The sequence below is a fragment of the Stegostoma tigrinum genome, chromosome 2 (genome assembly GCF_030684315.1).
Source record: "Stegostoma tigrinum isolate sSteTig4 chromosome 2, sSteTig4.hap1, whole genome shotgun sequence".
Taxonomy (NCBI): Eukaryota; Metazoa; Chordata; class Chondrichthyes; order Orectolobiformes; family Stegostomatidae; genus Stegostoma; species Stegostoma tigrinum.
This window is the reverse complement of record NC_081355.1, coordinates 161,720,299-161,737,990: the sequence shown is the minus strand read 5'-3', so window position 1 is coordinate 161,737,990 and position 17,692 is coordinate 161,720,299. Positions and strand designations below refer to the sequence as shown.

General features: G+C 41.9%; 1 protein-coding gene across 2 annotated transcripts in view; it reads left to right on the top strand.

Moving 5' to 3' along the window:
- The window catches only part of LOC125461245 (poly(U)-binding-splicing factor PUF60), a 68,100-nt gene that overhangs the window by 25,209 nt on the left and 25,199 nt on the right, over window positions 1-17,692 (top strand). Inside the window, exons 4-6 of one of the 2 annotated variants that reach the window (XM_059640943.1) lie at window positions 7,857-7,922; window positions 9,385-9,546; window positions 13,950-14,042. In XM_059640943.1, coding sequence (XP_059496926.1) covers window positions 7,857-7,922; window positions 9,385-9,546; window positions 13,950-14,042 — 321 coding nt within the window. The remainder of the gene's footprint in view (window positions 1-7,856; window positions 7,923-9,384; window positions 9,547-13,949; window positions 14,043-17,692) is intronic. The other variant, XM_059640944.1, reaches the window with a different exon arrangement.

Here is a 17,692-nt window from a genome sequence, read left to right as displayed (position 1 = left end):
GCATCTGGGTTTGGAGCCCATTGACCATCCTCTGAGAAAAAGAACAGGAAATGACATCACCGATGCAGGAAATGACATCACCAACCCAAGGAAACCTAAACAGATAAATAGAAAGCGGGACATAGCACCAGCGCGTCGTCGGAGGCTCACTGATGATGTTACCTAGAATGGTGACGAAACGTCTGAAAACGAACCTTCCAGCTCAGCGAGCAAACTCTCATCCAGAACCTCAACCTGAGCTACAAATCTTCTCAAAACTTGCTAGGCATCTGGGTGGTTACATGAATAGGGAGGGAATAGAGGGATATGGACTGAATAAGGGCAGAAGGTTTGCTTTTTAATTTAGTTAGGGCATGATGATCAGCACTGACTTGGAGAGTCAAAGGGCCTGTTCCTGTGCTGGACTTCTCTTTTGTTTTTGTTCTTTTTCTTCCTTTGGCTAAGATTCCATAGGCATTCCTACTGCTGTGATTGGTCTCCCACTTAATTTCCATCTGTTGGCTTTGGTGTGTCCAGCCATATGACAGTAGAGGCATGTTATTTTCCTTATCACTTCTTTTTTTTAGCCTTTCATGTTTATTATTTTGATCTCCTTCATCCCCAAAACTAATACCTCTTCCAGCCACAGAATTCTTTTATTCCTCCAATTTCTTGTGGATTCCTATATGACCATCTCCCCACTAACTGTCTCTGCGAGATTCTGTTGGTATCTGTCAGAACTAATGTTCGTATTTGTTGGTACTTGATGCTTATTTAAATAAGTTTGAAGGTTTGTTGGAATATAATTACTGCATTCTGCTGTAATCAGATTTCCTTTACATTCTTAATTTTTCTCAACTCCAGTGACCAAAAATACTGATCCCACAACATTTCTTTTTCTCTTGTAAATTCTTCAAATGCCTGATAGGTTTCTTCCTTTGTGATCCTGAATTTTCATAAGCTCAGTGACGATCTCAAGCATTGAGTACTGCTTTTTCACTCATTTCATTCCCTGCAGATTGTTCTTCCCACGAACTGGTGTACACATTCGTAGCTGTACTGGTCGGAGTGCTCTCATGTTAAGGTTGAAACTTTTTTAGGCCATACCATCTGCATTGCTACCTTTGTAAAAGAGACAAAGTATTCTCAACCTCATCTTCTGTAAATTTCAGCATTAAATGCAAGTTTAGAAGAAATCAAATCCCTCATTGGAATCGATCATTTTCAGAGATACTGCTTGCTTCTTTTTATTTCGCTTTAAATTTTAGCTCGAATTGTCATATCTGATTTCACTTCCTGTGGAGTTCAGTAAGTTTAATGTTCCTTTCCATTGCTGTCTTTCTAATTTGCTTTTCCTGCCTTTTCCTTTCCCTTTTAATTGTTTCTTCACTTCTGTTTTCCACTTTTTTCCTTTCTTTCAATTCAATCATGCCTTGGAAGGAGTACAGCCTAGAGTTGAGGTTGGTTGGCTCGCCGAGCTGGTTTGTTGTTCCACAGACGTTTTGTTACAGTACTTGGTAACGTCCTCAATGCAGCCTCCGATGGAGCGTCGGTGTGTTTTCCCACCTGGTTTTTAAAGTCTGGAGTCAGTCTCGATGGATTGCCTCACTTTTGGGTTTCCTCCTCAGTGGAATGTATGTGGGGTTGAGTTCAATGTGTTTATTAATAGCCTGCTTCGTGGAGTGCCATGCTTCCAGGATTTCTCGTGCTTGAGGTTAAGCGGTGATTTGATCAAAGTCTTTGAAAGACAGGGTAGATAAAGACCAACTATTTTCCATTGCTGAGAGATCCCAGAGCTAAAGTTGTAGTCTAAAAATTGGGAGTTAGGAAATATTTCTACACATAAAGGTAAAGGCTGGGAACTGTCTTCCACAAATTGCTGTCAATGCTATGTTGGTTGTTGCTTTTAATTTGGAGAGGGAAATTTTAGTTAAGCAAAGGTACAATAGAGTTTGGCCACAGATTAGCCATGATATTCCTGAATGGTGGAACAGGCTTAGTGGGATGAATGGCCTGCTCCAGTTCCTCCAACTCAAGTTTTTTCATAGAATCATACCTGATTCTAGGAAAAAATAACAAAACAACAATGGATGCTCTAAGTCGGGAACAAAAATAGAGTTCCTGGAAAAATTCAGCAGGCCTGGCAGCATCTGTGAAGGAAAGAACGAAGTTTTGGGGCCAGTGACCTTTTCTCAGAACTGCTTTTGTTGCTGATTCTGGTACTTAACAATTTCAAGCTACCCTCCTAATTCTAAAGGATGAGTAACCACTTCGAGTATCTCATCCTTCTGAAATCCTTGCTTTTACTTCAGTCTTCAGTTCTCTGCTTAATCTCTATTTAGCTTTAATGGTTTCCAGTAATCCACTGTTGCATCATCCCTGTCACTTATCCCTATTCAATTAATCTTGATCCCAAACAAGCCACAAGTTAGAACACAGAATGAAATCTGACTTGATTAACTAAACAAATTAACAATCAATGTGGCAGTTTAATTACTGAAACACATTTTCTAAAGGCTGCAGATTTTTTTTTAAACAATAGTAGTAGTGATGGCCTAGTGCTATTATCACTAGATTTATTAGTTCAGAGACTCAGCTAATGTTCAGAAGACTGAGGATTGAATACCACCATGGCAGATGGTAGAATTTGAATTCAATAAACTATTGTACTTCAAGGAAGGAAATCTACCATGTTTATGTAGTCCGGCCTATGTGTGACTCCTGTCCCACAGTAATGCTGTCTGAAATGGCCTTGCAACTCAGTTGTGTCAATTACTGCAAAGTCTTGACACAGAAGTAAGACTAGACAGTGCACCTGTCATTGAACACCTGGAAGCACTAAGCCTCACACCATATTGTTTTGGAAAATCTGTGTGTATCAGGGGACAAATTGTTATTGATCAGACATGGCCCCCTCAAAATATTTTAAGGTAGCCTAGACTCTTTACATCTGCCTTTAAACTAGGAAAAAGTTGTGTCTGTTCCAAATAAAATGCAACTGGTCAAACTAATAGATGTTAATCAAGACACAATTTATTTAAACACTATAGTTAAACATACAACCAATGAAAAAGAGGAGTTTACAATAACTTAACTATTGGAAAACATAATAGGTACTGTAATTATTACTAATTGCTTGTTCCAATATAGTAACATCCACAAACACACCCCTTTGCAAAAAGGAAAGTTCAGATTCTCACATGCAGTTCTCCCATCCAGGAGGGGAAAACATCAATAGAAAATTCAACAAGAGTAGCAGCCAAGAGGCATTAACTGAAGCTTCCAAATTGTTTGAGACCCTAATAACTTCTGATGGCTGCTGAAAGAAACCAAAACCCAGCAATCTGGATCTGATTTTCAGCCTGTTTAAAAGAAAACCCAAGGCTTCACAAGTTGCTTACATTACCCCAGATTGCTTGGCACCTCTGCTTTACAACTTCTCTTCAAAGCAAAAACTAGAACAAAGCCTTTAAAGCTACAGCATTGTCACAAAACTCTACTGGTTGGAGCCATAGCTGGGACGTAGGAAGATGATTGTGGATATAGGATGCGGTCATCTCAGCTCTAGGACATCTGTGCAGGATTCCTCAGGGTAGTGTCCTAGACCTAACTGTCTTCAGCTGCTTCATCAATGACCTTCCCTCCATCATAAGGATGGGGGATTTTGCTGATTGTGCAACATTCAGCATCATTCACGACGACTCAGATACTGAAGCAGTCCATGTTCAAATGCAACAAGATATGGACCAGACCTAGGATTGGGCTGGCAAGTTCTATTCATGCCACACAAATGCCAAGCTATGACCATCACCAATGAAATAATCTAACCACCATCCCTTGACGTCTGATGGTGTTACCATCACTGAACACCCAACTATCAACATCTTGGATGTTATTGTTGACCAGAAGCTCAGCTGAATTCACCACATAAGTACTGGCTCCAAGAGCAAGTCACTAGGCTATGGATACTGCAGCAAATAACTCCCCATCAATACCTCAAGGCAATGACAGACAGGCAGTAAATGCTGGCCCAGTCAGAGACATCTATGCCCCATGAGTGAATAACAAAACACAAAAGAAATGAAACAATCTTGTTGATATTGCACTTGAGAATAGCTTAACATAAACATCAGAGCAAAGTTTGAACATATTTCTCAAAACTATCCTTTACAGAGGCTCCAGTCCAGAGAAATTATATTTACATCTCATTTGAGTGTTTCTACTTGAAGGAATCCTTTCAACTCCTTACCATGGATCGTCAAAACATTTCCGAGCATACTGTATCTACTGACATGGACTCTTCACAAGTCTGTTATCCTAAATTTTCTCATTTTTCATAATTTGCAAATTTCTTTCCAAGTTGTCCTAGCCTTGAACCTTCACAAACTAAGCATTTCTGCTGTGGTGACTAGCTTCCCTTGAATTCAACTGAAAAATTTCTGCTCAGAGGAAAATTAAAACTTATGAATTTGTGATGTTGTCTGAACTCAGTCCCTGATTCTTCTGAGTCAAACTGAAAACCAGGCTTTTAACATTAATATGTTCATATTGTCTGTCACAAACTCAAAATGCCTCTTTCCACAGGCATCTTCAGTTAAATACTTGCTGGTCACTGTTCCAGAAAGAGTGGGACAAATACAATATCTAACCTTTAATCAGCATCACTGGGCAGGGAGAAAGGAAAATTAGTGGTTAGGGAATGGAATTTGTGGTAAGGATGTAAAGGTGTAGAACATAGAACAGTACAGCACAGAACAGGCCCTTCAGCCCACAATGTTGTGCCGACCATTGATCCTCATGTATGCACCCTCAAATTTCTGTGACCATATACATGTCCAGCAGTCTCTTAAATGTCCCCAATGACCTTGCTTCCACAACTGCTGCTGGCAACGCATTCCATGCTCTCTCAACTCTCTGTGTAAAGAACCCGCCTCTGACATCCCCTCTATACTTTCCTCCAACCAGCTTAAAACTATGACCCCTCGTGTTAGCCTTTTCTGCCCTGGGAAATAGTCTCTGGCTATCGACTCTATCTATGCCTCCCATTATCTTGTATACCTCAATTAGGTTCCCTCTCCTCCTCCTTTTCTCCAATGAAAAGAGACCGAGCTCAGTCAACCTCTCTTCGTAAGATAAGCCCTCCAGTCCAGGCAGCATCCTGGTAAACCTCCTCTGAACCCTCTCCAAAGCATCCACATCTTTCCTATAATAGGGCGGCCAGAACTGGACGCAGTATTTCAAGTGCGGTCTAACCAAAGTTTTATAGAGCTGCAACAAGATCTCACGACTCTTAAACTCAATCCCCCTGTTAATGAAAGCCAAAACACCATATGCTTTCTTAACAACCCTGTCCCAATATTGTCTTCCCAATATTTCTTGGCTGACTGCTTATCTAGCACTGGATGGTGGACCTGCAGATTGAGAGATGAAACATGATGGGAGGGTGAAGAAGTGGATGTGTGGTCTAAATTTTATTTGTTTATTCAAGTGATGAGTGTCACCGGCTGGGCCAACATTTATTGCCTGTCCTTAATTGCCCTGGAGAATGTGGAGCTGCATTCTGAACCACTGCAGTCTTTGGGTGGTCGAGGATCACCCACATTGCTCTGGATCTGGAGTCACATAGACCAGACCAGGTAAAGATTGTAGATTTCCTTCCCTGAAGGATGTTGGTTTATTGAATTTGATTTCACCATCTGCTGTTAGAGCAAGTATTACTGGATTTTGACACAGTGAGGGAACATAGTTGCAAGCCAGGATACTGAGAGATTTGCAGCTGGTGGTGTTCCCAGGCATCTGCTGCCCTTGTCCTTCTAGGTGCTAGAGTTGCAGATTTGGAAGGTGCTGTTGAAGGAGCAGTCAGTCTACGTGTGGAACCTAATGTTTTTGGATGATGTCATCAAGGGACAGCATGTAGATGTTGTTAGGTTGAGAATGGTAGGAATAGTAATGTTGATTGAACCTATTTAGAACAGAGTTGAGGAAAAACTTCTTCACCCAGAGATTGGTGGATGTATGGAATGCTCTGCCCCAGCAGGCAGTGGAGGCCAACTCTCTGGATGCTTTCAAGAAAGAGATAGACAGAGCTCTTAAAGATAGTGGAATCAAGGGTTATGGGGATAAGGCAGGAACAGGATACTGATTGTAGATGATCAGCCATGATCATAATGTATGGTGGTGCTGGCTCGAAGGGCCAGATGGCCTACTGCAGCACCTATTGTCTATTTGCACTGTTGCAACAGGCACAAGTCCAAATGGAGGGTGGTGGGCTCTCTTGGGCATAATTCCAACCCAGATCCTTCACACACATGTGAATAATGAAAGTTGTGCTTTAGAAGTTGAGCATTGGAACTATTAATATTGTAAATTTATAGTGGTACTGTGTTGGACTGTGTTGTGTTTTACACTGCCGTATTCCAGTCAGCTATTACGCAGTTGCCTTCTGCTTTCATCTGTTATGGAAGCAAGGTTTTAAATGTGCTGGAGGATTTATGGAAAAAAGGGTTGCATTGTAGATAAATGTGTTTCAGGATTTGCTACAGCATTGTAAAGCAGCATTTCCCACTCATTCGTTTTCTATAGGCAGTAGTGTTAATGCATATACTGGTGTTAAACAATGGCAGTGGCCATGTGCCTCTCTTAACTTGTTAAAATTCTTGCAATGACTAAATTTGCACCAACAGTATTAGGCTGGAGTGCCCCAGCTTATTGGTTGGAGCTCAGTTGCAATTTGTTATCCATTCATTTTCTTTTTCTTTTACAATCCAGTAGTTTTGCTGTTTTGACAGTTCAAATACTGGGTTGTGGACACTTTCTCTATTCCTGTTTGAAGTCTTCATCATTCTAACTGTTTGTGTGCTCACATTATCACTTTATTTGTCACCTCAGTAATATAAAACCTGAGTCTGTCTCTGATTGGAGTCTGGGTTCCTTTTTTTAAAAAATATTGAGCTTACTTGAAACTGTGTACGTGTACATCAGGGTTCCTATTATTTTAAAATCTTGAGTAGATTTGCCCTGTCTCTGATCTTTTGAGAATAGTTAAAGGTGGGGGAACGGATAGTGGGTATCGTAATAAATCCAGAAGCAAAATAGTGAAGTCCCATAGTGAAAAGCTTTCCATATGGAAGCCCTTTTATTGTCACACTCAGCCCATCAAACTGCTGTAGAACTGTGTTGCTGTGCTTTTGGTGAATGGCTCTAGGTCGGCTGGATGCTTATACTCTGGGTCCTTTTCAGTGTGTGGTCTGTACACCATTTCTTTTTAAACTTTCCACTCCGTACGCCCTTCTGCTAGCACTCTTTTTCTCCCTCCCTCACCTTATTTGTGAATTTTGTTGCAAATTTAGTGATTATAATGACTTTCCTCAAATAAATCATCACGATTCTGTCAGTGCGCAGCCATCTTTAGAGATGGGAGGATAACATTGCCCATGTGTCCCGATCACTTCTGAGAGGGGGGAGGGGAGACAGGGTCGACTCAAATCAGATTAAAGCACTAGATACTGATTGAACCAAACTGACTGTGGAACCAGTTTTGTGTTTTGTGGCATACTAGACAGTGTGAAAAGAGGGATATAGAGAAGTAACAATAAGGGGGCTTCACTGTATCTAACCTTATTCATTCTCAATGTGATGAGTGCAGTATACATGGAAGTTTTGGCTATGGGAGAGTGCACTAATAACGAAAATCAGTAATTCTGGTTTTAGCCAATAAGTACAAAAACTCAAAGAGGACTTGATTATTCTGTCCATTTAAATTTTAAAAATCCTAGTGGGAACTCTGGCGTACCGACATCCATAACACTTACTGTCACCTCAAATTTAAACAAAAAGGCTTTATTAGATTTTTTTCATAAGTGACTTCCTCTCATCAGACACTGGGTTCCTTTCGAAAATGGGCATGCTGGGAACTGTGCGATTGTCTCGACTCCAAAGATCAGGTAGGGACTTCTGTCAAAAAGCACTAACACTTGGAGTTTTGAAAATGTCTTGAGCAGTGTGATTTTTTTTTGGTTTAAAGCCCACAGTAAGCAATTTTAGCTCCTCTACTGCAGAGTGGTCATAATCTGGTGTAGTAAGCACCTGTGCAGGCGTACAAGGCAACAGCTGGTTCTAATGGTTTAGACAGTTCGTCAGGCGGTGTGGAGAGAATAGAGAGGGAGTGTGAGAAAGAGACTGCAAATGTTATCAGAAGTTTAAAATTGCTATGAAATTAGCACTTGCTCTTCTCTGTTGAGAATACTGGTTTGATTAACTTCAATTTTTTGGAGGTTTTTCATAGGGGTTCTTTTGTTGTACTTCTTAAAAGTGGGATTGTTAAGCTTCGAGGAAGCGTGCACTAATAGGCTTACAGTTTACAATGACATTTGCATGTCTGTGTGTTTTCCCTTCTCATCACATCTGGACTGCTTTTTGAACAATTTCCACGACTGTTTTGTCAACTTTCTTTTTGTGGAAGTGGTGGTAAGGGGTGGATAGAAATTTTGTGCTTTGTTTTTTTTTCTCTTCCCCCCCCACCCCCCCCCCCCACCCCCCCACCTTTCTCCCTCTTTTCTCCCTGTCCCCTTGTGACCTTTCTAAATTTGCAGCAATGCTTTATGTCTCCTTCCCACTCCAGGGGAGAACATAGCCCAGGCCGCCTCTTCATCGCCATTAGTGCCGTGGGATTTTGCGATTGGCTTGTTCATGCCTATTCCATAAACATTTCCCTTTTTTTTGACCCACGATGAGGCCCTTGTACAAGGATTGAGATGTCAACCCCAATGCTGAACTGGCTTAGAGTTCCCAAGTGCTGACCGTCTGATGGCACATCCTATTGTAGTACAGTTTTGGGAATCTCTCTTGCTTTCTCCAACCTTCTCCCAACTTACCCCTCAGTCTGAGAGTGAGAGTGCAGTTGGTGTAGCAGTGCTGATCCATTGTGAAACAAGTCCACTAAATGAGATTGCAGATAAGATGATAGGATAGGATTGCAGCAAAGACTCCCTGCCATTCAGCTCATTGGAGCACAGTGTGAGCAGAGACTGCAGCTTAGGTGAAGTGACAGCATCCCTTCTGCCGTTCTTTAAACTGGTGGTTTGACATTGCATACTGTAAAAGATGAGTTATAACCAATGGGAGCATTTTGACAACTTGAAATGTGCTTATTTGAGGCTGTACTATCCACAGTAAGTGCTAGTTTTTTTTCTCTATTTAGCTAATTATTTTGTACAGCATTTGTTAACTGAGATCTGCATTTGCAGTTTAGCAGATAAGTTGCCTGAAAGATACAGCCTGTTATTTAACCACCTGCCGTAATGCTCTATTACTTGTCCCTACTGTCCAGAATTTCTGTTAGGGTGTTCAGATGAATGTTGCTTGGATGTACATATTCACACGTCTTTTGTTCCCTTTCTGGATCAGATGGCAGCACAGAGACAGCGTGCGCTGGCGATCATGTGTCGTGTTTACGTTGGATCGATTTACTATGAGTTGGGGGAAGATACCATCCGACAGGCTTTTGCTCCCTTTGGGCCAATCAAGAGCATCGACATGTCATGGGACTCTGTTACAATGAAACACAAGGTTCTCTTTTCTTTCATTGCATGATTTTGTATTGTTGAGGGCTGGTTAGCAAGAAACACTGCGACAGCTCAGTATCACCAGAGGCTTAGTGAAAGTAGTGCTGCTAAAACTGGCATTCATCTTCAGGGTCCTAACCATAATGGAGTTCCCACCACTTCAAGCTAAGCTGATCTCTTTGCAGGGTTTCCCACAGTGTTGCAATTTAGTCTCTGGGATAAGTAACATTTGATGATCTTGATAACATAGTGTGGAGTTGCAGGAACACCGCAGACCAGGTAGCATCAGAGGAGTAGGAAAGTTGACGTTTCAAGTTGGGACCCTTCTTCCGAAATTAATGATCTTGGCCATAATTCTAGTTTGACTCAAGATAGTCGTGAGAATTAGCAGGCTGGGGAACTAACATCAAACATAAGTTAACAAGCTGGCTGCAGTGAAGTAATGTGGGAAATCTTGAAACTATGGAGCCACAACACTGTCACAAATGCAGAATGAGGACAGTTTGCTTTGTTCATTTTAATCCTGAATATTGATACTTCATGATTTTAAATAGATGGAGGTATATCATACTGTGAAGTCAAGGGATGGATGGAAATGGCAAGGTTTACTGGCTTGAGTGCTCAAAGTGCCTGTTACTGGAGCAGCAATCAACTGGCCAATTCTGAATTATAGGACAGGAATAGAGTACCAGTCAGACTAGACAAATACAAAATGTTAGAAAAACTCAGAACCTGTGTGAGAGAGAAATCAGTTAATGTTTGGAGTCTGATATGACTCTTAGCTATCAGAGAGATCTAGAGGTGATGCAGAGAAGAGCCGCGTAGGTAACATTGGGAGCACTGGGTTTTAAGACTGGAGAAGTTGGAGCTCTCTTTCCTTAAAGTAAGAGAACTGAGTGAGCACAAGAAAAAGTCCAGAAGCTTGTTCTGCTGTTTCGTTTATCTTAATTTTTCTTTCCTGTCTTTCCTTTGCATCTCTGACTTCCTGAGGTGACTCAACACCAGGGACCCGGGTTTGATTCCAGCCTCGGGCGACTGTCTGTGTGGAGTTTGCACATTCTCCCTGTGTCTGCATGGGTTTCCTCCGAGTGCTCGGGTTTCCTCCCACAGTCCAAAGAGACTGCTGGACATGCACATGGACAGCAGTGATTTGAGGGGAATGTAGATTAGGTTATTTTATTTTTGGATTAGGATTAATCCGCAGCACAACATGGTGGGCCGTAGGGCCTGTACTATGCTGTACTTTTCTATGTTCTATGTGCATGCTAGGTGGATCGGCCATGCTAAATTGCCCGTAGTATTCAGGGGTGTGTGGACTTGTTGTGCCAAAGGGCCTGTTTCCACACTGTAGGGAATCTAATCTAATGTAATCTGAGGAAGTATTAGTTTTCATTAATTATCAGTAGTGCATCCATGCCCCTAGCATATTGTTTGAGGAAGGATAAAACTTCGACTTGTTTCAGCAGTTTATTTTGTGTTGTATGGTACTTCTGTTTTTATGAATTTTCACGCAAGAGGAAGAAATTCAACTCCCATTTCCACCAACTTGATCCCTTGTACCAAGGGGTATGAGCCAAAATTAAATAGAACTCATACCCTTGTCCTAGATAGTCACTCATTAAGTGGTCATGTGCCTTTCTCTAAGTCTATAATAATCTTCCTTTGGGCACCTAAGAGTCTGTTGGTGTGTACAATTATTCATTGGTTTAATCTTCAGTGCTATTTCAAAATCTGTTGTCTTCATTAGCACAAAAACAGGCCATTCAGACCAAACTAAGTGTTACATTTCACTCAGCGTGTTTACATGTTTATCTGCACTGTTCCCTTTGTTCCTTCGTTCACTTACCCAGTTTAATCCTTAAAGCTGAAATAGTTTATACCTTGACCACTAAACCTGGAAGGAATTCGACAAATTTGCAACGGTCCTGCCCTCTTGTACCGAATTTCCCAACTTTAGGCTTCTGTGGTGTATTGTTATAGACCCTTTAGCTCCTGTATTTATTCTTTGGCCACTTTAAACACTTTGTGTTGCCTCATGATTTGCTAGCAAACACTTTCACTTTATTTTAACCTTCGCAAAATCATGCTCTATTCCTGACTGGCTGTATTTTTCTACATGTTCACTCTGCGCTCAGTAATGAATTCCACTATTGATAAAGTTGCTGGCTTGAGTTTGTTTCCTTCTCCCTTTTTGAGCATGTGATGTTAGCTTTCTGGACTTTTGGTGCTGTGAGTAAATGCAGTCACCTTTGGAAGATGAGAATGAATATGGCTGAAATTTACTCACTTGGGTTCCGTTTTTGACTGAAGTCAATAGGAGGGATCGTTGTGATCTTCCAGTTGACGTTAGGTAAGGGTCTACACTAAGTGTAAGCAAAAATGAGTTTGCATGAAATTGGAGATATTTGAAGGTGAACTAGTTGGGAAGTGGGAAACAGTGAAATAAAAAGAATGATCTGCAGTTGGCAGGCTGTGACAAGTGGTGTTCCCCAGGAGTTAATGCTGAACATCCTGCATTCAATATCTATCAGTGACATGGGATGACCAAATAGAAATTGTTGTGGGTGTAATTCAAGAGGAAGTTCTGAAGAGGCATAGCAGATTGCGTGGACAAAGCTGGGCCTTTATTAACAAGGAAATTAAAGGGTATCGAGATATGCAGGATACTGAGACCATAATCAGATCAGCCATAATGACGGACCTGGCTTGAGATGGTGAATGCCTCACTGCTCTTAATTCATATGTGCTTAGATTAAGTTTGTGGGCAGTGCAGGATTATCCATCTCCACTTTCGTTTGCTTACTGGAGAGACGTATGAGAGACCACATAGAAAAGTTGCTAAAAGCTAATGCAGGATAACTGAAAAAAAATTAGTGAGTTGTTTACCTGAACCTCAGAAATTGGAATTCAAAAGTGAGGGAATTGTAAGTTTTCCAGAAGTTTGACCAGGACGTATCATAGGGGCGGTATGATGGCTCAGTGGTTAGCACTGCTGCCTCTCAGCACCAGGAACCCGGGTTCAATTCCACCCTCCGGTGACTGCCTGTGTGGAGTTTGCACATTCTCCCTGTATCTGCGTAAGTTTCGTCCGGGTGCTCCGGTTTCCTCCCACAATCCAAAGATGTGCAGGTTAGGTAGACTGGCCATGCCGAGTTGCCCGTAGTGTTCAGGAATGTGTAGCTTAGGTGAGTTATCGGGGGATGGTTCTGGGTGGGATGCTCCAAGGGTCATTGTAGACTTGTTGGGCCGATGGGCCTGTTTCCACACTGTAGGGATTCAATTCTATTCTATATCTAGAGTAATTCTGTTTAATTCTGGCCACCATGCAACAGGACAGATATGTTGTTTGCAGGCTGTGACACAGATTCCCGGAAATGAATCTGGGGTTAAAGGGGTTAAATTATGGAGACAGGTTGAATTCAAGCACTGTCATCAGATTGAGGTGTTCACAATGGCAAAGGGATTGCTTGTGGAATTCATTGCCGCAGAGTGCAGTGGAGGCCTGGGACGTTGGATGCCTTCAAGGTAGAGATCGACAAATTCTTGATCTCAGAAGGAATCAAGGGCTATGGGGAGAGTGCAGGGAAGTGGTGTTGAAATGCCCATCAGCCATGATTTAAATGGCGGAGTTGACTTGATGGGCCGAATGGCCTTACTTCCACTCCTATGTCTTATGGTCTTATGGATTGGTTCGGGTCAATGAACAGAAACCAAATTTGCAGGTTGAATCCACAGCTAGGCCATTTAGAGATGATGTGAAGAAGCATTTCTTCACTCAATGGCCAGTGAAAATCTGGACCCCTCTCTCCCAAAAGCCTGTGGATGCAGGATTAAAATTTTCAGATGAGACTTGATTTTCTTGAGGCAGCAATAGCAAGGGACCTCAAGCCTGAGTCTGATTTAATAGTAAAACAGAATTGACCTGAATGGCCGCCTCCTGTTATCTTCTCAGAGAAGGACTATTAAATTAGTCTGAGATGACAAGGTGTAGAGTTGGGTGAACACAGCGGGCCAAGCGGCATCAGGAGTAGGAAGGCTGACGTTTCGGGCCTTGACTCTTCCTCATTTTTTGGGCTTGTTATGAAATATCTTGATGCAGGATTGTAGCTAAACTGGGATGAGCCAGAGGTGCTTTCTGATCTGTGTCAATGTGAATGTGCTCGCATGATTGCAGGCCTTGACAAGTAGTTTGTCCAATAAGATTAGCAAAGAAACACTAAAAAATTTAAACAGCAAATTAATGCAGTTCCTACTGTCATATTGGGCTAAGCATTCAATAAGTGATTAGCATGAGGTTGCAAAGTCTTCATTTTATGTATGCAAGGTGATGGGGGTCAACTGGCACGAGATCTGTAGATTACACTGCTATAGAAGAGCTGAGAGTGAGGCCATTCCTTTTACTTATAGGGATTTGCCTTTGTGGAGTATGAAGTTCCTGAGGCAGCTCAGCTTGCTCTTGAACAGATGAACTCAGTGATGCTGGGAGGCAGAAACATTAAGGTAAGCGACTTCATCACTTGAAATCATAGTTATCTCGTCAGATTAGAGTCTCCACAAAACTCTCAATTCTTTTTAATTTTTTCCAAATACACAACGATGAAATGCAATGTGCTCCAGTAAAAGAATAAAGCACAAAGTGACTTCAGGTCAGAAAACTCCAGGATCCCGCTGATTTGCATTGTTCCTATAAACACATGACGATTGTCTACTTATGGATGCATGTTGGTTAATGATACAGTCAGCAATCTATATGGTATTTTGGTGACAACTATGAAAGCTCATTGCATTATCATCTTGTCAGCAATGACTGAAGCAGGCCCTTCAGATGCAAAACAAAACTGATTTTGTTTTGCTTTTTAAATAGTTTGTATAAAGTGGCCAGTTTTATTTCTTCACTGTTCGTTATCCCATCTATCAAGTCAAAAATTGGATGACTCCACCAGAATTCTGTTGAACGCTTAATGATGTAGCATTTCTTTCACCAAAGTCAGCTCTTTTTGTTTTCTAACCTTAGCTTTAATCCCATACAAGATATTCCAATTTCATTGCTATGGGGTGTTGAGTCACAGGCGCATTTGATATAGATCAGTACGTGCCATAGCTGCTAATAAGGTCACCTCTGCACATCAGCTGTGACAACTGGACCCACAGAGTCAACCACAGCTTATTTGCACCAGCTTAGACTTATCAGCAGAGTTGGTAAGTAAGGCTAGGGATAGGTTATGGGATTGCTGAAACTTCGTGGCTGCAATCAATGTGGCATAAATGGAGGAACTGATGTAGTGCACAGTGGACTTTGGCAAATTAGCCACAGAGTGCTGTCCAAATGTCCACCCCGTGTGGTGTGCATGAAGGAGCTAGAATAACCCATTTAAGGCCAGGCTACATATTTACCCTTTTATTCTGGCAATGCCAGTGTTTAATTCTTCTATTTAATAGAATACAGAAATGGGTTCACTGTGGTTTGTGCCTGTTGGCTGAATAACGCCGTTAAAACCGAGAACTAACATTGTTGTGACACTTTAGAAGGCGCACTCACCTGAGGCGAGTGATGGGTCCAGTATATGAGGGTGTGGTTGGGATTCCCAGATGGTGGGTTGAATCAAATATGATAGGAACAAGGAAGAGTGTTGCAGAGTTGCTAACCAGCTTATGTGAACATAATGTTAGATTTTTGAAGCATTAGTGTGACTGGGATGGAGCAGAAAAATGAATATGTCTAGGAGACCATAAAGAATAGCTTAGTTGAGAAGGGGATGTAAAAATGGATGCAAGGAGGGAAGGGCTGTAGAAAAAAGGGAAATATATTCTATTCTGTGGGGGCCCTGTGGATGGCATTAGGCAAACGAATGAATGAAGGTTCAGTATATAGCCGGGAAAAAAATAATGTCTCCTAGGACACTAATGGCATGGTAATGATGTAGGTGAAGTGTGGGTGGAGGTCAAGGGGAGAAGCCCCTTTTTATGGCTTTACAATGGATCCTGCCAAGATTGACGTCAGTTCCTCCAGCCTGATAGAAGCAGATTTCTGGTGACTTTGTTTAAGCTCTGGGTTGTTGCTGACTTTATAAATGCTACCGTAACCATTCCTATTATGTGCTTAGAAACGACCTCTCTTTTCTTTGTGTCTCCTCCAAGCTTTTATGTAGAACAGGACTCGGCTGTAGACCTCTCCCTCCTCACCAGTCCGACAGCCATTCTGTTCAGAAGGATCAGCAGCTGTAAATTCCAGCATTAAGGTGCCCGCAGCCAGTGGGAATACTCGACATTCTAAGCGACTGCACCTCCAGGAGCCAGCCTGATATTTTAAATTTGCCTGGGATTAGAGCAAAGGGCAAGGGTCATGGTTTTCTCTCTCTTTGGAATGAAAGTATTTATTTTCCCCAGTAATTTTTTAAAAATTACTTCTCATTTGACAATAGGTCTGTTCTTTTCATTAAGTACATGGCATCTTTTCTTGGCTTGCTCACATTGGCAGCTGACTGTGAAAACTTTTGTGAGAGATACAAAAGAGAACGTTCAGCAGGCACTGTGATGATCTTTGCTTACTTGCCTCCAGTGAAACATATAGGCTGCTGTGGGTCACACATTGACCTTTACTAGACAAGAAATCTACTGTTTAATTGTAGTTGAAGACTGAAGACTCCACGTGGAACTACCTAGTGAACCCTAGCATCCCAGGCCACAGAGAGCAAAAGGAGGCATCTGGCTTTGTCTGGAACCTTAGGATCCAGACATTACTGATCTTGAGGACATCTGTATTCTTTGGTCTTACTTATTGATTACTTTTCCATCTGCACATTTAGATGTTTTCATCTTGTTCAGCTGCTCTCTGATGGCCTGCGTTACAATCCCAAACCTCCTTTGGTTCTTGGAGCATTAAGCTCTTTTGTGCTTGGAGCTGGTTTATAATCTTTGACAGTGATCCACAGGAAAATTTTAGGTGGAACTCTTGCTGACCCACATTTCCAAAGTTTTTCTCTCATTTCATGCTCCAGATAAATTATAAATTACTCTTCAGTGGATGAAATACTTGGAATACTCTATTTTTCAAGACCTTTCCCAGTTCCTTCTATTCATTCCCCTCCTCCTTAAAAAGTTATCTGTCATGTTGGACATTTCACATTGATTGGAGGATGCGTGTTCTCCTTCCAACACCAAATCAACTTGTAATTCCTGTTTTAATAATAAATGCTCAAAAGTTCTGAAACCAGTCTCTGATCTTTTCTTTCTCACCACCCAGTATGTTTACTGTGATAGTTCTGGCCTGTCTCCGCAGCAGGTTGCGTTTTAGTGCTGATAGACAGTATCACACCACCATGATGTCCTGCGATTGGCTGGGGGAACAAGTCAGGGCACTCCCAGTAAACATATACAAACAACCACTTGTATTTGATATCTGTTAAAGGGGCCTTCAGCCCATTTAAAAAGTGGTAAGTTTCAATAGCTTGCTGTCAGGCGCAGACTTCTGCCAATTGTTCTGAGTTGTACGCTGCTATGTTGGGGAGAAGTCCAGCTCGTGACATTGCATTTTCTCCCACTGCCTGGTGTCTCAGTTCCTTCTCCTACTTATAGTACATTCTAGGTAGGGTGGCATCACTCTGGTCTGCTTGTTCTGTAGCTGCCCTGTACAAGTCTTCCACAGGTAAGTAAATTCTGTGGAAGGTTTGTACAGTGCAGCTGCAGTGATGTCATTCTACCTAGAATGTACTGTGAGTCGGCGCGTGAACTGTGTATCTGCTTCCCTCCCCTTGCCCCTTTCCCTCCTGGTGGTGAACAAACGCGAGGCTACGGGGTGGATTTCTCCGCAGCATCGCAGCGTGTAACTCGGAGCACTTGGCAGGGGACTGTGTGTGGGAGCAGGAAATTTACTGTTTTTTAAATGAGGTGTAGTTTCCCTTTAATTAGATGTGCCAGCATGCTACATGCTCTCCTGTAAAACACACGAAGCTTTTTCTTTTGAACCCTCAAATCGAGTGTTCCTAATGAGTGAGGTCGGTTCAATAATAATCTTTAACCAAAAAATGGCCTCTTCCTGATGGGAACAGACTGAGAGATGCACTCAATTTCATGACTAATGGTGCCATTTGCTAATGTTTCTGGGGTACTCGCAATGTCCCGGGAAGATTTCAGGTGGCATCTCAATTCCT